This window comes from Gorilla gorilla, chromosome 20, assembly GCF_029281585.2.
Source record: "Gorilla gorilla gorilla isolate KB3781 chromosome 20, NHGRI_mGorGor1-v2.1_pri, whole genome shotgun sequence".
NCBI classification, from domain to species: domain Eukaryota; kingdom Metazoa; phylum Chordata; class Mammalia; order Primates; family Hominidae; genus Gorilla; species Gorilla gorilla.
This window is the reverse complement of record NC_073244.2, coordinates 67,269,281-67,292,481: the sequence shown is the minus strand read 5'-3', so window position 1 is coordinate 67,292,481 and position 23,201 is coordinate 67,269,281. Positions and strand designations below refer to the sequence as shown.

The 23,201-nt window shown below is 52.0% G+C and overlaps 1 protein-coding gene across 7 annotated transcripts; it reads left to right on the top strand.

Annotated features, from left to right (window-relative positions):
* Nucleotides 1-1,195: 1,195 nt before the first annotated feature.
* On the top strand, nt 1,196-22,245 carry HSPBP1 (HSPA (Hsp70) binding protein 1). 7 transcript variants are annotated; one of them, XM_019015955.4, is made up of 8 exons: nt 1,196-2,479; nt 2,812-3,121; nt 4,671-4,875; nt 7,895-8,119; nt 18,308-18,463; nt 18,612-18,708; nt 19,227-19,316; nt 21,902-22,245. In XM_019015955.4, the coding sequence occupies exons 2-8, from the start codon at nt 2,906-2,908 to the stop codon at nt 22,212-22,214; spliced, it is 1,302 nt and encodes a 433-aa protein (XP_018871500.1). In that variant the 5' UTR covers nt 1,196-2,479; nt 2,812-2,905; the 3' UTR covers nt 22,215-22,245. The 7 variants fall into 7 exon arrangements, with proteins under 7 accessions (XP_018871500.1, XP_055226563.1, XP_055226561.1 ...); XM_055370588.2 differs by having other exon boundaries at nt 19,205-19,316; XM_055370586.2 differs by having other exon boundaries at nt 2,809-3,121.
* Nucleotides 22,246-23,201: the final 956 nt, after the last annotated feature.

Sequence of the window (23,201 nt, the reverse complement as noted above, 5' to 3'; positions counted from 1 at the left end):
GTCCGTGCTGAGGAGGTGACTACAGCAGGGAAGGGGGTTAAGAGGGGCCTGTTGAACAGGGTGCAATTTTAGGCATCCGGCTTTTTTTGTATTTTAGTAGAGATGGAGTTTCACCCTGTTGGCCAGGCTGGTTCTGTAGCTTTTTTTTTTTTTTTTTTTTTTGAGACAGAATCTTGCTCTGTCACCCAGGCTGGAGTGCAGTGGCACAATCTCAGCTCACTACAACCTCCACATCCTGGGTTCAAGCAATTCTCCTGCCTCAGCCTCCCGAGTAGCTGGGATTACAGGCACCCGCCACCATGCCTGGCTAATTTTTGTATTTTTAGTAGAGATGGGGTTTCTCTGACCAACATGGTCAGGCTGGTCTCGAACTCCTGACCTCGTGATTTGCCCACCTCAGCTTCCCAAAGTGCTGGGATTACAGGTGTGAGCTACCACACCTGGCCTGGTTCTGTAACTATTAATGAGTCCCTTTTTGCTCTCAAATGTCTTGCTATAGATGAAAAATTATATGATCACCCTCTTTTTTTTGTTTTGTTTTGTTTTGTTTTTTGAGACAGGGTCTTCCCCCTGTTGCCTAGGCTGGGGTGCAGTAGGGCAGTCATAGTTCCCTGCAGCCTCGACCTCTTGGGCTCAAGTGATCCTCCTGCCTCAGCCTCCTGCCTAGCTGTGATATAAGCAGATGCCATCACACATGGCTAATTCTTGTACTTTTTTGTGGGGCTGGGGACACACTATGTTGCCCAGGCTGGTCTCGAGCTCTTGGGTTCAAGTGATCCTCCTACCTTGGCCTCCCAAAGTACTGAGATTATAGACCTGAGCCACTGCCCCCGGCCATGTATTATAAACTGATAGACTTGTACGTAGATGTCCGTGTCCTAATTCCCAGGATCTGTGCATAAGTTACCTTGCATGGCTGAAGGGACTTTGCCCATGTGACTGAGATAGGGAGATTATCCCAGTTATTTGGGTGAGCTCGATGGAATCACAGGAGTATTTGTGAGAAGGAGGCAGGAGGAGCAGTCAGTGATGGAGATGGGAAGGTGGAAGCAGAGCTTGGGGTGATGGGGCCACCTGTCAAAGAATGAGTGTGGCCTCTAGAAGCTGGAAAAGGCAAGAAAAACATTCTCCCCGAGAGCCTCCAGAAGTGATGCAATCCTGCTGACAGTTTGATTTCAGCCCCGTGAAACCCATTTTGGATTTCTGCCCTCCATAACTGCAAGATAATAAATGTGTGCTGTTTTAAGCCACCACATTCTTAGTAATTTGTTAACAGCAGCAATAGGAAACTAATATAATAGCACATCCACAGGCCCAGATGCATCTCACAGCGCAGTGCTAGAAACACTACACACACACACACACACACACACACACACACACACACACACACAACCTATCTGTTTGGTCTTCCTGTTTCTGCCCAAAATATCCCCCTGTACAACCACGCCCAGCAGGTGCTTGATACGTTTGTGACTGTGTGCCCGTTTTGCGTTGAGCACAACCTTTTCCTGGAGGAAAACGCCTCCTATCCAGGATCAACACGGGAGTTTCTTTAAGCCCAGCCCAGGGCCAACACCTCTGCAGATCGGCCCGCACCAGCACGTGCCCAGGCCTAAACCCCACTTCTGGAGCACAGAGGCCTCGGGCCTCCCCACCAAGCTGGCTCCTCTGGCGCTCTGAATCTTGCTGGGCTCTGGGGCACTTTGCTTTCCGGCTCTAGGCCTCAAGAATCCTCTCCTCTCCACCTGGCAGGACATGGGGAACAGTCCATGAGGGAGAGGCTGGGTGATGAGAGGGATCCACGCCGCAGCTCCATTTGACAGATGGAGAAACTGAGGCCGAGAGAGGGGTTGCGGGGGGCATAAGGCTCACAGGCCAGCCATTACGGTTGCGACCCCAGGGTTCCTGTAGATGGGGTTGGTGGCCCCGGTGGAGGCGAAAGTCAGATTAGTGGGGGCGAGGCCCCAAACCTTCTAAGGATGACTGACAGCAATGAGTGGGAGGGGCCTGTAAAGGGGCGGGGGCCCAACTGGGAGAGTCTGAAAGGCCTAGAGCAGGGGCGGGAATCGTAGGGTGGGCGGGGTCAGACCTGGGGGCGGGGCACACGTTAGAAGAGGGGTGGAGCTTGCAAAAGTATCGGGGGCGGGACTCGCTGAGGTGCGAAAACTGGGCCAGGGGCAGGGCTTTGACCAGCTACTTGAGCGTGAAGGGGCGGGGCCCGCACGAAGGGGCCTCCCAGCTTGGAGGCGGGGCCTGGATGGGAGGGGCGGGGCCGAGTGCAGTATCCCGCCAGGTGAGAAGGGGATAAGAGTCGGGCAAGCAGCTTCAGCCGCAACCACGGCACGAAGTTGGGTGGGTACGCCTGGCACTTCCGGGTGAAACCGTGCGTATTTCCGGTTAAGATGGCGGCACCCAGCAGAGTCAGGTGCGGACGACTTTGTCTGTAGGAGCAGCGGCGGCTTGAGGACCCGGGGAGGTGAGATCCGCCTTATTCCGGCGCCTCTCTTCGGAGAGGAGGGAGAAGACTTGTTGCTAAGGAGACCAAAGGGCGGGCTTGTTGCTACGGAGGCGGGGCAGTGAGGTTGCTAAGAGACGGGACGCACGCAGTGGAGATGGGGAACGGGGGTTGTTGCCAGGGAGAGTGGGTGGGGCCTGTTGCTAGGGAGAAAGGAGAGTCTTATGACTTTGGGGAAGGGTCCTGTGGGTATGAAGGAAGGAAAAGGGGCTGTGGTTAAGTGGGCTGGGGGCAGAGTGGTTTGGGGTCATGGGGGGTCGCCGAGCTCCCCTAAAACGCCGCCTTCTCAGCAGACCCTCAAGAATCGACCCATCAGGACGCCAGAGCTGCTTCAGCGGTGACCACCTTCTCCCTCTAACACATTCTTCCCTTCTTCACAAACGGCCCATGTCAGACGAAGGCTCAAGGGGCAGTCGCCTGCCCCTGGCGCTGCCCCCGGCCTCCCAGGGTTGCTCTTCAGGGGGCGGCGGCGGCGGCGGCGGCTCCTCGGCTGGGGGCTCGGGCAATTCCCGGCCCCCACGCAACCTCCAAGGCTTGCTGCAGATGGCCATCACCGCGGGCTCTGAAGAGCCAGACCCTCCTCCAGAACCGATGAGTGAGGAGGTAAAGGATGGGGACCCAAGAAGCTGGGGTGAGGGGCCTGGGGACAGATAGAGTTGCCTTGGGAAGTGTGACTTGGGGAACCACAAGAAGACTAGGGTCTTCTTGGGTGGGAGGCAGAAAACCGGGTGTGGAGGCATCGTGGGCTATAATTTGTGCTAGATGGGGTCATCGTTGACTGAAGGTCAGATCTCAAGAGAGTCTGAGGGGACGTATCCTCTCCAGAGCCAGACTAACCTGGATTCGGCATTTCCAGCTGTGTGACCTTGGGTATATTACTTCATCTTTCTGAATCTCAAGTTCTTCATTTACAAATTGATAATAATAATAACTACGGTATAGGGTAGTTCTGAGGTTCTACTTTAAGTAGGGCTGCACACAGTGCCCAGCATACAGACAGTGCTTCTGAAGGCAGCAGTGTGTTTTCATGAAGAGCACAGGCTCTGTAGTCAGACTGCTTTTTTTTTTTTTTTTTGGTGGGGGCGGGGTTGGGGGTGGGGGACACAGTCTCGGCTGGAGTGCAGAGGTGCAATCTTGGCTCACTGCAACTTCTGACTTCCCGGTTCAAGCAATTCTCATGCCTCAGCCTCCCCAGTAGCTGGGATTAGAGGCATGGGCCACCATGCCTGGCTAATTTTCATATTTTTAGTAGAGAAGGGGTTTCACTACATTGGCCAGGCTGGTCTCGAACTCCTGGCGTCAAGTGATCCACCTGCCTCGGCCTCCCAAAGTGCTGAGATTATAGATGTGAGCCAGAACGCCCAGCCTAGACTGCTTGGGTTTGATTTCAGGCTTTGCCAATTGCTGACTGTGTGACCTTGGGTAAGTCTCAACCTTTCTGTGACTCAACTTTCTCATCTGCGAAGTGGGGATAACAATGATATATACCTCATAGAGTTGCTTTGCAGATTAATAGCGATAGCTATTATATATAATGTTTAATCGACAATTACTGTATACAGAGCATTATGCTAACCCACTTACATATATGATGTCATTGAACCTTTACAACAGTGAGGCATGAAACAGGCACAGAAACATTAAATAGCTCACTCAAATTTACTTAGAACTGTGACTAAGGAGACCTCTGCTCCCCTCCCTCACCCCAAAAAATTCCAGCAGTCACTTATTAGCTCTCATCTCCTTTTTCTTCGAGATAGTCTCACTGTGTTGCCCAGGCTGGAGTGCAGTGGCCTGATCTTGGCTCACTGCAACCTCTGTCTCTCAGGTTCAAGCGATTCCTTTTGCTGCAGCCTCCCGAGTAGCTGGGATTACAGGCGCACGCCACCAGGCCTGGCTAATTTTTGTATTTTTAGTAGAGACGGGGTTTCACCATGTTGCCCAGGCTGGTCTCAAACTCCTGAGCTCAGGCAGTCTATCCACCTCGGCCTCCCAAAGTGCTGGGATTACAGGGATGAGCCACAGCTCCCAGCCGATATTTGTTGACTGAAGGAACATCAGCCCTCAGTTGTTGGCTGTCTTTATTAATGGCTGTTCCTTTGTAATGAATGACTGATGGATCTCCTTCTTTCCTCCTTGCCTTGGTCTCCAGAGGCGTCAGTGGCTGCAGGAGGCCATGTCGGCTGCCTTCCGAGGCCAGCGGGAGGAGGTGGAGCAGATGAAGAGCTGCCTCCGAGTGCTGTCACAGCCCATGCCCCCAACTGCTGGGGAGGCCGAGCAGGCGGCCGACCAGCAAGAGCGAGAGGGGGCCCTGGAGCTGCTGGCCGACCTGTGTGAGAACATGGACAATGCCGCAGGTACCCCTCTTCCCCCGCCAGGACGTCCTGCCCCTCTACATATCCTGCTGCCTCTCAGCTCTTGCCCCTACTCTTGGGGCTCACACCGTCAGCCTCCCTGCTGCCTTCTCACCATCAGCCTGTTCGCCTCCATTGCCATAAGGAGCAAGGCTCTGCCTCACCCTCATGGCAGGTGGAGTCCCCCGCTTCCCTGATCAGCTCTGAGATGGCTGTTTCTCTCCTAGTCCTCTGGGTGTCCACTGCCACTCCCCAGAGTACAAGAGGGAAAGTGGCATGGGTGGGGTGGCAGAGAAGGCCTCCCCGGGGTGACGTTTGATCAGAGACCTGAAGTGAGGTGAGAGTTGTGGGATGATCTCTGGGAAAAGCATTCCAGACAGCAGGAACAGCCAGTGCAAAGGCCCTGAGGCCAGAGTGTGCCTGGTGTGTTCAGGAACAGCAGCCAGGCCCTTGAGGCAGAGTAGAGTGAGTGAGGGGCCAGGCGCAGGAAACAGCGTTGGGGTGGGCCTCGCAGACAGAGGTAAATGCTGTTTTACTCCAAGCGGCAGAGCTCACAGAAGGTTTGAGGAGAGCTCACTTCCATTTGGAGGGGTTGGGTGGTGTAGCAATTGAGGGTGTGGATTTGGTGGGGTGTCACTTCCTTGGTTCATAGTTCAGGCTGTGCTGCTACATGGCAGTCTGGTTTGGGCAGGTCCTGATTACTTCCCCTTGTACACAGGCTGGGCCGAGAGAAACCCCCAGGCCCGCACAACACCAGGCACAGAGTAAACGTAACGTGTCAGGCCTGGGAGTCAGGTATCTTCATTTTGGACAGGGGCTGGACGGAGTTTGGGAAGCCCTCCTCTGTGAGCGCATTCAGCACCCCAAGAAGACCCGCAGTGCAGCCGCCACCCTCTAGCTTACTTTTCCCCAGTGTTTCCCAGTCTTATCTGGGCAGAGAACTCCTGCTCCAATCCGCAGGATGGCTTTTAACGACTTTGCTCTTTCATTCATTTTTTGCTTGTTCAGGAAATATCTGTTGAGCAGCTGCTGTGTGCTAAGCACTGTGCTGAGTGTCCAATCATCACAGCAGCAGCAATTTTACACCTTATTAGTAATCAAATGAGAACGAAAGCCAAAGATACCACTTCCTCCCTGGCCTCGTGCGCTCTCTGTGTATATAAATATAAATATATATGTGTATCTTCTCTGTCTTAATGAAGATGCACAGTGCTGATGAAGGTGGGCTGAGGGGAACATCCTCCCATATGACTGTTTATACCACTTACAGTCAAGTCACAATGTTGTGCAACACCACCTCTATTTCCAGAACTTTTCCATTGCCTGCAAAGGAGACCCAGCACCCATTAGGCAGGCCCTCCCCCGGTCCCCTGGCAACCACTATTCAGCGTTTTGGCTGTATGAATTTGCCTGTTCTGGACATTTCATATAGATGATTATAACACGTGACCTTTTGTGTCTGGCTGATTGTGCTAAAGGCGGCGTGCCCATGTCGTGGCGTGTGTCAGAGCTTTATTCCTTTTTTTTTTTTTTTTTTTTTTGAGTCAGTCTCCCAGGCTGGAGTGCAGTGGTGCAATCTCAGCTCACTGCAACTTCCACCTGCTGGGTTTAACTGATTTTCATACCTCAGCCTCCCAAACAGCTGGGATTACAGGTGCATGTCATCAGGCCTGGCAAATTTTTTTTTTTTTTTTTCTGAGACAGAGTCTCACCCTGTTGCCCAGGCTAGAGTGCAATGGCGCGATCTCAGCTCACTGCAACCTGTGCCTCCCGGGTTCAAACGATTCTCCTGCCTTGCCCTTCTGAGTAGCTGGGCTTATAGGCGCCCACCACCATGCCCAGCTAATTTTTGTATTTTTAGTAGAGATGAGGTTTCACCATGTTGGCCAGGCTGGTCTTGAATTCCTGACCTCGTGATCCACCCACCTCGGCCTCCCAAAGTGTTGGGATTACAGTCATGAGCCACCGCACCTGGCCAGGCCTGGTATTTTTGTATTTTTAGTATATAACATAGCAAAAACCCTGTTTTGCTATGTTACCCGGGCTGGTCTCAATCTCCTGGCCTCAAGTGATCTGCCCACCCTGGCCTCCCAAAGTGCTGGGATTATAGGCTTGAGCCACCACGCCCGGCTGCTTCATTCCTTTTTATGGCTGAGTAATACTCCGTTGTATGGCTAGAGCAGTTTTTATTTATCCCTTTATCCTTTAAGGACATTTGGGTCATTTATGAATGATGCTGCTATGAACTTGAGTATATAAGTATCTGAGTCCCTACTTCTGGTTCTTTTGGGTCTGTGCCTTGGTGCGGAATTGCTGGGTCATGGGGAATCTGTATTCCATTTTTTTAGGAACTGCCACGCTCTCCAATACCACTTTATTTACAAAAACAGGAGGTGGGCTGTGGTTTGCTGACCCTGGGGACATTCAGATTGTCACAAAGACCAGGATCAGTCCTGGCATTTAGTAGTCTGGAGCCTGGGGCCCTAATGCCCCAAATGCTGATGGAATCGAGTTGTACTAGCCTTGGGGGGACCTCTGGTTGGGTGTTTGGAGAGACCTGCGTCCCTGTGGGAGCCAGCCTGGCTCTCCTGGCCTCAGCAGCTGTAGTGGTCAGCTTAGGGCCACCTTAGCCAAGCACCACAGACTACTGGCTTTAAAAACAGAAATGTATTTTCTCATGGCTCTGGAGGCTAGAAGTCTGAAATCAGGGTGTGGGCAGGGCTGGTTTCTCCTGAGCCCCCCTCTCCTTGGCTTGCAGAAGGCATTTTTTGTGTCCTCCCTCCATGTTGTCCCTCTGTGGGTGTCTGTGTCCTCATCTCTTCTTCTTATCAGGACGCCAGTCAGATTGCATTAGGGCCCACCCTAAGGACCTCATTTTACCTTAATGATCTCTTTAAAGATCCCATCTCCAAAAACAGTCACATTCCAAGGTACTGGGGGTCAGAACATCAACCCATGCATTTTGGGGGGCATGGTTCAGTCCCTAACATCTGGCCTCTCTCTGCTCCCCTCTGTGGCACAGACTTCTGCCAGCTGTCGGGCATGCACCTGCTGGTGGGCCGGTACCTGGAGGCGGGGGCTGCGGGGCTGCGGTGGCGAGCGGCACAGCTCATCGGCACGTGCAGTCAGAACGTGGCAGCCATCCAGGAGCAGGTGCTGGGCCTGGGTGCCCTGCGTAAGCTGCTGCGGCTGCTGGACCGCGACGCCTGTGACACGGTGCGCGTGAAGGCCCTCTTCGCCATCTCCTGTGAGTGTCCGGGTGGGGCTGGGGACAGGGGTGCTGGCGGAGGGGGCGGTGCCGGGTGGGCCCCCGGGATCTGCTGGGGCAGAGGGAGAGGCATCTCCTTCCCTCGTTTGTTCCCATGCTTGTTGGACCCCTGCATGGCGGAGTGCTGCGGGCAGAGTGAGTGGCGCACTCGGCCAAACCCCCTGCTAGCCAGGCAGCAGACGTGACCACTTCCCGGGGAGACCACCCGGCCCTCAGCGTGAGCGCTTTGCACACAGCAGTTTTTCAGCTGGGCACTGTTCACACTGGCGCTGGTTCACTCTCAGGGGCCGTCCTGTGTACTACAGGACATTGAGCAACATCTTAGTGGGTGGCCTCCAGGCCATGGAGAGACACTATCACCCCACCTGCCAGCGCACAAATGCCCCTAGATGTAGAAAGCCCCTGGGTCAGAACCCCTGCTGTACATGAATTCTTCTTCTTCTTCTTTTTTAATTTAACCTATATAGAGACAAGACTTGCTTTGCTACCCAGGCTAGTCTTGAACTCCTAGCCTCAAGGGATCCTCCCACCTTGGCCTCTGAAAGTGTTGAGATTACAGGTGTGATCCACCATGTCCAGCCACAAATTCTTTTTATCCTAATGGCCTGTGAAGTAGGGACCGTTTGCATCCTCATTTGACAGGGGAAGAAACTGAGGTGTGGGCAGAGGGACACGGCCAGGTTTCTGCAGCTCCATAGGGCAGAGCTGGCCAGGACTCCTCCATACACTGCCGCCTGGGACACAGGCGCCAGGTCGGGCACAGGGATGGGACAAAAACCAACATCTGTGGGGCAGTTTCTCCATGCCAGGTGTTGACTCACTGAATCCTTATGCACACCTGCTGAAGTTGGGCCCACTGTGTCTCCTCCACACGGGAGGGATCAGGCCAGGGGGTCCGGAGAGGACACACAGAGCCAGGATCCCAGCCTGGTGGAGCTCTTCGTGTGTGCTGGATGCCTGCCTGCATATGCTATACTAGCGCCCCAACTGGACTGTTTCCTTTTATTTTCTCTAACAGCTTTATTGAGATGTAATTCATAGGCCATATAATTCATCCTTTTAAAGTGTATAACTTAGTACTTTTGGCCAGGCGTGGTGGCTCACATATGGAATCCTAACACTTTGGGAGGCCGAGGCGGGAGAATTGCTCGAGCCCAGGAGTTTGAGACCAGCCTGGGCAACATAGGGAAACCCCTGTCTCTACAAAAATTAAAAAATTAGCTGGACGTGGTGGTGCGTGACTGTACCTCCATCTACTCAGGAGACTGAAGTGGTGGGATTGCCTGAGCCTGGGAAGTTGAGGCTGCAGTGAGCCATGATCGCATCTCCAGCCTGCGTGACAGAGCAAGACCTGTCTGAAAACAAACACAAAAACCAGAAAAACAACGTGGTACTTCTTAGTGTATTCAGTGTTGTGCAGCCATCATCACTCTCTAATTTTAGATGAGATCAGGCGCGTTCGGGGTGGTATGGCTGTCGGCAGTCACTATCTAATTTCAGAACATTTTCTTTTTTTCTTTCTTTTTTTTTTTTTGAGACAGAGTCTCGCTTTTGTCACCCAGGCTGGAGCGCAATGGCGCGATCTCGGCTCACTACAACCTCCTCCTCCTGGGTTCAAGCAGTTCTGCCTCAGCCTCTCAAGTAGCTGGGATTACAGGCGCCCGCCACCGCGCCCGGCTAATTTTTGTATTTTTGGTAGAGACGGGGTTTCACCCTGTTGGCCAGGCTGGTCTCAAACTCCTGACCTCAGGTGATCCACCCGCCTCAGCCTCCCAAAGTGTTGGGATTACAGGCGTGAGCCACTGCGCCCGGCCAAAATTTCAGAACATTTTCATCCTCTCCCCCAAGCAGAAATTCTGTACCCGTTAAGCAATCACTCGGCGTCCGTCCTCTCCCGCAGCCCCTGCAACATGAATCTACTTACCGCCTCTAAGGATTTCCCTCTCCGGGACATTTGTACAAACGGAATCCCACACCGTGAGGCCTTTTCTGCCTGGCTCCTTTCATATGCTGCAAGGTCCCTGAGTGGTGGCGGGTGGCAGTGCTGTGTTCCTTCCTGCGGCTGAATGTGTCCTGTTGCGTGGGCCCACCGTGCCCTGCCTCTCCCTCTGCCTGTCTGCTGACAGTCCCTGGTTTCCTTCTGTCTCTGGGCTCTCATGCTCCTGTGGACATGGCTGCGCAGGTGTTTGTATGGACATTTGTTTTCCGTTCTCTTGGGTGTATACCTAGCAGTGGAGTTGCTGGGTCATATCATAACTCTACGTTTAATCTGTTCGAGGTTGGCTTTTTTTTTTCTTTTTTTGTTTTTTGAGACAGAGTCTCGCTCTGTGGCCCAGGCTGGAGTGCAGTGGCGCAATCTCGGCTCACTGCAACCTCCACCTCCCAGGTTCAAGGGATTCCCCTGCCTCAGCCTCCCAAGTACCTGGGTTTACAGGCACATGCCACCATGCCCAGCTAATTTTTTTTGTACTTTGAGTACAGACGGGGTTTACTAGTAGAGACGGGGTTTCACCCGGTTGGCCAGTCTGGTCTCAAACCCCCGACCTCAGGTGAGCACCTCAGCCTCCCTAAGTGCTGGGATTACAGGCATGAGCCACTGTGCCTGGCCTGAGGTTGGCTACTTTTTAATTCCAGCAGCCTATCTGGTCATTGAAATGGGGGCTGTGAGGGGGGTCCAACACCCCCTTTCTCTCCCTCACCCCCATGTATCCTGAGCCCTGGAATCAGTGTTGTGTTCCTGGCAGATGGTGGCCCCAGCCATGCAGAGGCTGGGAGGAGAACAGGGAGGGTTTGGGTAGGAGGAGATTCCGGAAGAAGGAAGCATTCTGATGAGGCGAGGAAAGGAGCACTTGGAAAGTCACAGCCAAAACTAGGGTGACAGGGACAGACAGACATGGGGCAGCTCGGCCACAAAGGGCAGAGAGAAGGACATGGTGTCCCTGAGGGCCAGAGCAGGGTAGAGAGGGGCTGGCAGAGTTGTCTTCTAATAGCTTGCATTAAAAAAGAAGTCTTTAGGTCATGTTGGTGGTTCACACCTGGTCCCACCTACCTGGGAGGCTGAGGAGGGAGGGTCATCTGAGCCTGGGAGGCGGAGGCTGCAGTCAGCTGAGATCGTGCCACTGCACCCCAGCCTGGGTGACAGAGTGAGACCCTGTCTAAAAAAAAAAAAAAGTCATTACATATTTTTAAAAATCTATGAGACAGTCACATCGTTCACCAGGTACAAAAGAGTACATAGCAAACGGTCCCTGTCCCCAAACCTGGTCCCCATTCCAGAGAAAACCACTGTTATAGCAGTTTCTGCTTCCAGAGATTTTAATAAATCTGTAAGAACAAATGTGGGTGTGTGTGGTGTGGTGTGTGTGTGATGTGCGTGTGTAGTGGGTGTGTGGCGCGTGTGTAGTGGGTGTGTGGCGCGTGTGTAGGGTGTGTATGGTGTGTATGTGGGGTGTTTGGCGTGTCATGTGTTAGTGTAGCGTGTACATGGGTTGTGTGGTGTGTGGTATATATGTGGAGGTGTGTGTGGTGTGTGTGTTGCATGTGTATGTGTGTGGGGTGTGTGTGCTGGGGGGATGTATGTATATGTGTGGGGTATGTGGGGTGCATATGAGGTGTGTATGTGTGGTGCGTATGTGTGGTGTGTGGATGTGCATGGCGTGTGTGGGATGTGTGTATGTGGTGTGTGTATACGCGGTGTGTGGTGTGTGCTTATGTGGAGTGTGTCGTGTGTGGTATGTGTGCACACAGACACACGCATTAATCTCGTTTCCTCAGATGTGCACGGCTGGCACAGGCCATCCTGACTGTGGCGCACCTTGACCTGCCTCTGTGCTTTTCTCTTAAGCAACAGTAGCTTATCTTTCCCCTTCCTGCGGGTGAGGAATGCAGCAGCGGCCCCTGCTGAGGAGGGCCGCTTCTGGCTTTGCGTCTTCACGAGGTTGCGGTCAGCCGTCAGCCGGGCCTCATTCCCTGAAGGTCTCATTGCACTAAGCCCTGTGCGCTGCACCTCATTGATCCCTCACAATCCCCCTCTGAGGAAGGGGTGGTAGAGATGGGCTTCCACCGTGGCTCGTGCCGGGGCTAGCAGAGTTTTGCTGGCAGTTGGCAAGAAGCTCGGGCTGCGTGAGCAGCCTCCCACGTGGTGGTCGGCTTCCCCAGCGAAAGCTGTGCACGATGCAGGGCAAGAGCTCTGGGAGCTTGGATGCCATTTTTTTTTTTTTTTTTGCTCGGGGGTAAAATTCACGTGAAAATGTTAAAGTATACCGTTCAGGGGCATCTGTCCTTTTTTTTTTTGGTGGCTGCAGGGTATGCCATTGTGTGGCTGTCCAGTACCATTACTGGAGTTCCGTGCTGGGAGCCATTTGCAGGGTACGTCCCCTCAGCTCCTGCTGCCCGAGGCGGTGGTGCCACTGCCCTTCCCAGGACAGGAGGGGATAGACTCGCTCGCCCTCTGTGGAGCCACTCCAAAGTGGTTCCTTGTTACAGTCTACCAGAGTGGCACATTTATTACAATCGATGAACCTACATGGACACCTCATTGTCACCCAGAGTCCATAGTTGACACTGGGGCGCACTCTTGATGCTGTATGTACTATGGGTTTGGACAACTGTATCATGACATGGATCCATACTGTAGTATTCTACAGAGGAATCTCGCTGCCCTACAAATCCTCTGTGCTCCCGCTAGTCATCCCACTCCTGAGCTTTTTACTGTCTCCATAGTTTTGCCTTTTCCAGAATGTCATATGCTTGGAACCATGCAATCTGCAGCCTTTTCAGACTGGCTTCTTTGGCTTAGTAATCTGCTTTTAAGGTTCTTCCATGTCTTTTCTTGGCTTGATAGCTCATTTCTTTTTAGCGCTGAATAAGCGTAACTTTTTTAAGGGAGATGTGTGGGCTGCAGTGATGACTTTGGCTTTCTTTCCAAAAATGACGGCAGCCATACTGTGATCCCTGCCCCCAACTGCTGCACAGAGAAGAGGGTGAATGCGGCGAGGGAGGGTGGAAGGTGGGCGGTGAGCTGGGGGGTTATGGTGATAACCTAGGCAAGAGATCAAGGTTGTGGTAGGGAGCAGTGGTTCTCAAACAGGGACAATCGTGTCCTCCACAGGACATTTAGACAAATGTCTGGAGACATTTTTAGTTGTCACAGCTGGGAGAGAGGGACTATTGGCATCTACTGGGTAGAGGCCAGGGATGCTGCTCAACATCCTGCAATGCACAGGACGGGCCTCCCAACCCAGAATGATCTGGCCCCAGATACCAACCATGCCCAGGTGGAGAAACCCTGGCGTAAAGGGGACAGGTCTCTTCTGGGTACATTTTGAAGGTAGAGCTGACAGGCCTTGCTTACAGATTGAATAAGAGGAGTCTTCATGTTTTCCAGTCCATGCATGCCTGTTCTTTTTTCTTTCTTTAATTAAATAACATTTGGCCGGGCATGGTGACTCATGCCTATAATCTCAACATTTTGGGAGGCTGAGACAGGTGGATCACTTGAAGCCAGGAGCTCAAGACCAGCCTGGCCAACATGGTGACACCCTGTCTCTACTAAAAATACCAAAAAATTAGCCAGGCATGGTGGGGCATGCCTGTAATCCCAGCTACTCGGTAGGTTGAGGCATAAAAATTGCTTGAACCCGAGAGACGTATGTCGCAGTGAGCCAACTGCCACTGCACTCCAGCCTGGGCGACAGAGCGAGACTCTGTCTCAAAAATAAAATAAAATAAAATAAATAAATATGTAACCCAATATGTCCAAACTATTATAATTTCAATGTGTAATTAATATGGACTATTAATGAGACACTGTATTTTTTGTCATGCTAAGTCTTCAAAACCTAGTGTGTGCATTTTACAAATGAAGCACATTGCAGCATGCTGAGTTTTCAGGGGTGGTGTGGAGTGCGCCAGAGCAACAACGTTGCGTGTGTTTTTCTTTTTGGGTTTTCTTTTTGTGTGTGTGTGAGATGGAGTTTCGCTGTTTTTGCTCAGGCTGGAGTGTAATGGTGCAATCTCGGCTCACTGCAACCTCCACCTCCCGGGTTCAAATGATTCTCCTGCCTCAGCCTCCCTAGTAGCTGGGATTACAGACGCACGCCACCACGCCCAGCTAATTTTGTATTTTTAGTAGAGACGGGGTTTCACCATGTTGGTCAGGCTGGTCTCGAACTCCTGACCTCAAGTGATCTGCCCACCTTGGCCTCCCAAAGTGCTGGGATTACAGGCATGAGCCACTGCGCCCGGCCAACGTTGTGTTTAATGGAAAATATTTTACACTGCTTCAGTTTTTCACCTTAAGTTTAAATGAATTGAACTTAAATGAAATGAACAACTCTTTTCCTTAGTTGCACTGGCCACATATCAGGTGTTTAGTGGCCACAAGCTACTAGCAGCTTCTGTCCTTCTTGGCCAGCACAGGCCTAGAGCCTACCCAGGAGGGGGCACCTTACTGGAGGTGCCCTCCAAAGGTCAGTTCTCATCCTGCTGGGAGTCCTTCCAGAGTTCTCATTGCCCTCTGGATAAAGGTCATGCATGCTGTGTAGCCTGGCTCTTTAGGCCCCAGTTTCCTCATCTGTAAAATAGAATTCTGAAAGCACACACTTCCAGGATAATTGTGAGGATTAAAAGATGTTGCGGACTGGGCACGGTGGCTCACGCCTGTAATCCCAGCACCTTGGGAGGCTGAGGCAGGTGGATTATGAGGTCTGGAGTTCAAGACCAGCCTGGCCAACATGGCAAAACTCTGTCTCTACTCAAAATACAAAAATTAGCTGGGTGTAGTGGTGCGTACCTGTACTCCCAGCTACTCGGGAGTCTGAGGCAGGAGAATGGCTTGAGCCCGGGAAGCAGAGGTTGCAGTGAGCCAAAATGGTGCCACTGCACTCTAGCCTGGATGATAGAGCAAGACTCTGTCTCAAAAAAAAAAAAAGAGAGAGAGATGACACAGCTGGGCGCAATGGCTCATGCCTGTAATCCCAGCACTTTGGGAGGCCCAGGCAGGTGGATCACTTTAGGTGAGGAGCTTGAGACCAACCTGGCCAACATGGTGAAACCCTGTCTCTACTATAAATACAAAAATTAGCCGGGTTTGGTGGCAGGTTACTATAATCCCAGCTACTTGGGAGGCTGAGGCTGAAGAATAGTTTGAACCTGGGAGCGGAGGTTACAGTGAGCCAAGATTGCTCCACTGCACACTCCAGCCTGGGCAACAGAACAAGAGTCCATCTCAAAATGAAATAAATAAGTAAATAAATAAAATAAAAAAATTAAAAGAGATGATGCTTCCATCAATGGAGGAATGGATAAAATGTGGTATATCCATACAATGGAATGTTATTCAGCCATGAAAAAGAATGAAGTGCTGATACCACTTATGACATGAGTGAACCTGGAAAACATCATGCTGAGTGAAAGCAGTCAGACACAAAAGGTCACGTATTTTATGGACACATTTATATTAAATGTCTGGGACAGGTAAATCCATAAAGGAAGAAAGTATATCTGTGGTTGCAGGGGCCAGAGGGAAGGGAAATTGGGAATGACTGCTCATAGGTTTCCTTTGGGGGGTGATGAAAATTTCCTAGAGTTAGTGGTGATGGTTATACAACCCTGTGAATATCTTTAAAAGGCTGAACTGTGTGGATTGTGAATTATATCTCAAAAACATACTTCAAAAAAAGATAATGCTTGCATATGCAGGCCCATGGCAAGGGATGATGGTGGTTGGTGGTGATGATGGTGATGATGATTGACGATAATTATATTGTTAATGGTAGTGATGATGATGGCAGTGATGGTGATGTGGTGGTGATGGTGATAGTGATGGTGATGTTGGTGATGTCATGGTGATGATGGTGGTGGTGATGGTGGTGGTGGTCATGGTGATAGTGATGGTGGTGATGATGGTGATGTTGGTGATGGTCATGGTGATGATGGTGGTGGTGATGGTGGTGGTGGTGATGGTGGTGGTGATGATAGTGATGGTGATGGTGGTGATGGTGGTGATAGTGATGGTGATGGTGGTGATGGTGATGGTGGTGGTGATGGTGATGGTGGTGATGGTGGTGAGGATGGTGATGATGATAGTGATGGTGGTGGTGATGGTGGTGAGGATGGCGATGATGGTAGTGATGGTGGTGGTGATGGTGGTGGTGATGGTGATGGTGGTGGTGATGTTGGTGATGGTGGTGGTGATGGTGATGGTGGTGGTGATGTTGGTGATGGTGGTGGTGGTGGTGGTGGTGATGGTGATGGTGGTGATGATGGTGATGGTGGTGGTGATGGTGATGGTGGTGATGTTGGTGATGGTGGTGGTGGTGATGGTGATGGTGGTGGTGATGGTGGTGGTGATGGTGATGGTGGTGGTGGTGGTGGTGATGGTGATGGTGGTGGTGATGGTGGTGGTGGTGATGGTGGTGATGGTGGTGATGGTGGTGGTGATGGTGGTGGTGGTGATGGTGGTGGTGATGATAGTGATGGTGATGGTGGTGATGGTGGTGATAGTGATGGTGATGGTGGTGATGGTGGTGGTGGTGATGGTGATGGTGGTGATGGTGGTGAGGATGGTGATGATGATAGTGATGGTGGTGGTGATGGTGGTGAGGATGGCGATGATGGTAGTGATGGTGGTGGTGATGGTGGTGGTGATGGTGATGGTGGTGGTGATGTTGGTGATGGTGGTGGTGATGGTGATGGTGGTGGTGATGTTGGTGATGGTGGTGGTGGTGGTGGTGGTGATGGTGATGGTGGTGATGATGGTGATGGTGGTGGTGATGGTGATGGTGGTGATGTTGGTGATGGTGGTGGTGGTGATGGTGATGGTGGTGGTGATGGTGGTGGTGATGGTGATGGTGGTGGTGGTGGTGGTGATGGTGATGGTGGTGGTGATGGTGGTGGTGGTGATGGTGGTGATGGTGGTGATGATGGTGGTGGTGATGGTGGTGATGATGGTGATGGTGATGGTGGTGGTGGTGATGGTGATGGTGATGATGGTGGTGGTGGTGATGTTGGTGATGGTGGTGGTGGTGATGGTGTTGGTAGTGATGGTAATGGTGGTGAGGATGGTGATGATGTTGGTGATGGTGGTGGTGGTGGTGATGGTGGTGGTGATGTTGGTGATGGTGATGGTGGTGGTGGTGATGGTGTTGGTGGTGGTGGTGGTGATGGTGGTGTTGGTGATGGTGGTGGTGGTGGTGGTGGTGATGGTGGTGGTGATGGTGGTGGTGGTGGTGGTGATGGTGAGATTGGTGATGATGGTGAGGATGGTGGTGATGATAGTGATGGTGGTGGTGGTGAGGATGGTGGTGGTGATGGTGGTGGTGATGTTGGTGATGGTGGTGATGATGGTGGTGATGGTGGTGGTGGTGATGGTGGTGTTGGTGATGGTGGTGGTGGTGGTGGTGGTGATGGTGGTGGTGGTGGTGGTGGTGATGGTGAGATTGGTGATGATGGTGAGGATGGTGGTGATGATAGTGATGGTGGTGGTGGTGAGGATGGTGGTGATGGTGAGAATGGTGATGATGATGATGATTATGATGGTGGTGAAGAGTTGTGATGGTGGTGATGATGATGGTGATGGTGGTTGTGATGATAGTGGTGTTTGTGGTGATGGTGGTGATGATTGTGATGGTGGTGGTGGTGATGATAGTGATGGTGGTGGTGATGGTGATGGTGATGGTGATAATGGTGATGGTGTTGTTGGTGGTGATGGTGGTGATAATGGTGATGGTGATGATGGTGATGGTGGTGATGGTGGTGGTGATAATGGTGATGGTGATGGTGGTGATGGTGGTGGTGGTGAGGATGGTGGTGATGGTGATGATGATGATTGTGATGGTGGTGATGGTGATGGTGGTGATGATGGTGATGGTGGTGGTGGTGAGGATGGTGGTGATGGTGATGATGGTGATGATGATTGTGATGGTGGTGATGGTGATGGTGGCGATGATGGTGATGGTGGTGGTGGTGAGGATGGTGGTGATGGTGATGATGGTGGTGAGGATGAGAATGGTGATGATGATGATGATTGTGATGGTGGTGAAGATAGTGGTGATGGTGGTGATGATGATGTTGGTGATGGTGGTTGTGATGATGTTGGTGATGGTGCTTGTGATGACAGTGGTGGTGGTGGTGACTGCAAGCTCAGGACCTGTCCCCCTCTCCCAGGTCTGGTCCGAGAGCAGGAGGCTGGGCTGCTGCAGTTCCTCCGCCTGGACGGCTTCTCTGTGTTGATGCGGGCCATGCAGCAGCAGGTGCAGAAGCTCAAGGTCAAATCAGCATTCCTGCTGCAGAACCTGCTGGTGGGCCACCCTGAACACAAAGGTGTGGCAGCCCTTGAGTGAGGGCAGGAGTGGGGAGCAGACGCCCTGGGGTGGGTGCAGGTGTGGGAGAAGGGGAGGAACAGGCATCCCGGGGAGGGCATAGGAGATGGGTGGGGCTGCCCCTCTGACCCCTGCAGCCCTCCCCCCAGGGACCCTGTGCTCCATGGGGATGGTCCAGCAGCTGGTGGCCCTGGTGCGGACAGAGCACAGCCCCTTCCACGAGCACGTGCTTGGAGCCCTGTGCAGGTACTTTGGCTCCTTGAGAGGACGGGGCCTGGGGTGGGGGCCCCGTCCTCTCAAGGTGGGGGTGGCTCAGGAATCAGCCCGTAGGGACTCAGGAGTTGGGACCTTCCCGTGGAGAGGAAGGGTGTGGGGCCAGAAAGGAGTAGGAGTCAGGGAGCCTCAGTTTCCTCACCAGTAGGGCTGGCACAGAGGCCTTGGGGGAGGGAGAGAGGCTTTTGTACACGCCCCCACCAGTGGATTAGTGTCTAATCAGATGATGCTGGAGCTCTGAACAGCACACCAGAGTTGACACACACCAGGCCCTGTGCTGAGTCCCTCAGCACCCACCCTGGGCCAGGGGCAGCGTGAGGTCCGTTCCGCAGATGGGGAAATGGAGGCCCATTGTGGGGCAGCGACTTGCCAGGCTCCTGAGTGAGCCAGGGGACGGGGCGGGCGATAGGGTTGGGTCAGTGAGGCCTCTAGAGGGAGGTCCTAAGGGCCGCTGTCATGTCCCTCACAGCCTGGTGACAGACTTTCCGCAGGGTGTGCGCGAGTGTCGGGAGCCGGAACTGGGCCTGGAGGAGCTCCTCCGCCACCGCTGTCAGCTGCTGCAGCAGCATGAGGAGTACCAGGTACATGGGGAGGGGACGGGGTGCAAGGAGGACCAGGTGCAAGGGGGAGGGGACAAGGGCTCCAGGAGGACTAGGTGTGTGGGGAGGGGATGGGGTTCGAGGAGGATCAGGTGCCAGGGGGAGGGGACAGGGGCTCCAGGAGGACCAGGTACACGGGGAGGTGACGGGGTGCAAGGAGGACCAGGTGTGAGGGGCAGGGGATGGGGTTCGAGGAGGATCATGTGCCGGGGGAGGGGACAGCGGCTCCAGAAGGACCAGGTGAGTTGGGGAAGGGACAGGGTGTGAGGAGGACCAGGTGTGAGGGGGAGGGGCCTGGGGGGTGAGGAATTCCCCAGGTTAGACCAAGTGTCGTAGTGGGGACCCTAGTAGGGGCAGAGCCAGCCAGTCCTTGCCCTTGGGGGCTCCTGGGTCCGCTGGTTCAGGCTTTCATTCGTGTTCTCGTGCATTTCACTCATCTTCCATTCAGCAGATGTTTATTTCATGCCTAGCATTCGTCCCGTGCTGTGTCAAAGTAGGAGAGACAGCAAGGAGACAGGAGCTTGGAGATTCTTAAAGTGTTGCCCAATCATTGAATTATTATCTAAATTACCCAATACAGTTGTTTACATTAAGTAAATGTCAATTGAATATAATATCACTCAAATGTCTTAATGATTAACTATTTCATTAAATTGACAAGAAATAAATGGCAAATAATAACCAATTATTTTAGGTAAATAACAAGTGATAAATAACAAGTCATCAGATATTTAATTAGATAAGGGGCAAATAAATAACTCATTAGATAACTAGATAACTAACAAATGCTAAATCACAACTAATTAAAATTCAAATAGTTAACTGATTAAGTAATGTATTAATTTGTTGAAGTGAATGAATCAATGCTGGTGCTTCAGCAAAGCCGAGCTTAGCAAACGCACCCACCTCCTTGGGACATTCTATTCTATTGAATTGATTCTTATGTAGACACTGTCAAGTGTCTGTACATATTGAAAGTGTACTACATGGCCAGGCATGGTGGCTTACGCCTGTAATCCCAGCATTTTGGGAGGCCGAGGCAGGCAAATCATGAGGTCAGGAGTTCGAGACCAGCCTGGCCAACATGGTAAAACCCCATCTCTACTAAAAATACAAAAAACTAGCTGGGCATAGTGGCAGGTGCTTGTAATCCCAGCTACCCAGGAGGCTGAGGCAGGAGAATCGCTTGAACCGGGGAGGCGGAGGTTGCAGTGAACCAAGATGCGCCACTGCACTCCAGCCTGGGCGACAGAGTGAGACTCCATCTCAAAAAAAAAAAAAGTGTACTACATGAGAAGTTTTGACTTATGTATACACCCGTGGAAACATTCAAATTAGATTTGTAACAGATTTTACTAATGCTTTGTGAATAGGTTCCGTAGTCACATGGTTGAAAATACAAGACCCGCAGGAGGGTAAACAGTGAAAAGTCTCTCTCCTGCCCCTCCCTCTGGCTACCCAGTTGCTCAGGTGTCCTTCTTAAAATATTAGGTGCACACGAGCAAAGGTGCATGTGAATTCTCCTTTTTCTCTATGTTATGCAAAATAAGCCTGCCGTGCTGTGATGGCTGTTCTGCCCCTTGCTTTGTGGGCATTGCATGTCTCGCCTGCGGCTCTTTCATTTTGCAGCTGTACAGTGCGGATGGGCTCTTTTTTGTAGCATGGATATGCAGGTTGTTTCTACACTCTCGCTATGACAAACACTGCTGAAAGAATAACCTTTTGTATATGTTATTACATATGTCTGTAGAACAATTTCTAGAAGGGAAATGGCTGGGGTCATGTATGTTAAAGGTGAAGGTTAAAGGGTTAAGGGCCGTTTCATTAGCTATCACCAAGCTGCTCTCCATAGAAGTTCAACCATTGACACTCCAGTCATGAGGGTGCCCAACTCCCCAAATCTTGGTCAGGACAAAGTGGCCTCGATGAACCATTTGACCTTTTTTCAAACTGATTGTTGAAAAGTAGTACTCTAGTCCAGTTTACATTTCTCCCATGAGTGAAATTTGGCATCTTTTCTCTTTCTTGTGAACTGTTTGTTCTCATCCTTTGCCCACTTATCTATTTATTGGGTGATGGTTTTTGCGAATGACTTTTTTAAGCTCTTTAAGGGTTAAGTATATTAGCCATTTGTGCTATGAATCACAAATATTTTTCTCCAACCTCGTTTTCTTTTTCTTTTTTTGCCATGGGAGTATCTTTTATATTACGTAGTTTAACCTCTCAGTGCTTTCTTTCATGGTTTCTGGGGTTTGCATCCGCAGAAAGTTTTGAGCAGTGGTCCATATCTGGGAGTTAGAAAGAGCCCAAGAGTGCTGATATGAGGCAGACCAATGGAGTGAGACGAGTCTGCGGGACCCCGGGTTCTAGTTCAAGTAGTTCAGACACCAGTGTGAAGACAGTGAATCATGGATCTGAGCAGTGATTAAAGAAGCCTAACCTCTGGTTGGTGGGGGGGTGGGTGGTGGCCAGGAGAGAAGAGGAGTACTTCTGGGTGCCAAGAATGCTGGAGGCAGGGTCCGGCCTCTGCACTCAGGCCCCTTGCTCCCTGCCCCTGCCCAATCCAGGAGGAGCTGGAGTTCTGTGAAAAGCTGCTACAGACCTGTTTCTCCAGCCCAGCGGACGACAGCATGGATCGGTGAAACCAGGTGGCTTCTTGCCCCCTTCTCCGTGGGAACCCCAGGCCTCTTGCCTCCCTCCCCACCTACAAGGCCCTCTCCCAAGGGATCGCAGGGCCTAGGTGCCTGGACCCAGGGTGTGCCAGCCCGTCTCTGTGCAGTCCCTGGAAGGGGTGCTGAGAAAGGCACCAGCTCCTTGGACCCCACCTCCCATGCTCTCACTCTCATCCCCGTTCTCTTGTCCACACAGCTCTTCCAATAAAGGTGTTTCTCTTCCTCCTTCTCCTCCTTCACTGCTGCCTTTGTCATCTCCTTTGGAGGGTGCATGGGGGACAGGAGGAGGGGCACGGGTTTAAGGGACTTGGGGAGCCACTGGAAGAATAATAAAAGTGTTGCTCTTTATCATCTACAGAGCCATTGTGTCATTTACTCTTCCCTGTCTTTCCTGAGCAACAGTGTGTGGGACATCTGTCTTTTTTCGGCCACCTGGCAAACCTGAATTCTAGGTTTGAGGAATTTCCCAGGTTAGACATCTAAATCTTCCCTAGGGTAGCCGCCATTTCCCTTCCTAGCATCCTTTGCTGTAGGGTAGTCATGTGACATTAGCTCCACAAATCAGAACTCTCTCTGGGAATCTGTTTTGTACACCAATCAGAACCCGCTGGTGGTCTAGCTCCTCTACCAATCAGAGCCCGCCGGTCGTCGGGCCAAGAGCTGGCAGTGGAGGGGCCCCTGCCCAGGTTCCCTTCTGGCTAGTGCAGGAGCAGCCACACCTGGCTTCTGGACAGGGCTGGCAGAGATTCTGGCGGGAGTGTCTGAGCCAGGTGCCGTTGATGGAGGCTGCACTGTGTCTCAGGAGCAGGCCTGTGGCTGGGTGTGGGCTTCATTCCTGACTGCAAAGCGCCAAGCGGATTCTGTAGCTTTCCCAGAGACGTGGGATTGGGGCGGGAGGTGGGGGTGTCAGAGGCTGCCTCAACTCCTTTAATAAATTCCTTTTCTGTTTAGCTACAAGAAATTTTGTCATTTGCAGACAAGAGCTTTGACTGCTGTTGTTTTTCCAGAGAGGAGGCTGAGCTCAGAGGAGGCTGACCCCTGACCAAGTTCACAGCCCGGATTCACACCTGGGCTAATTCCAGAGCCATCCTCCTCTTTCTTTTTCTTTCTTTTTTTTTTTTTTTTCTTTTGAGACGGGAGTCTCACTCTGTCGCCCAGGCTGGAGTGCAGTGGCCCGATCTTGGCTCACTGCAGC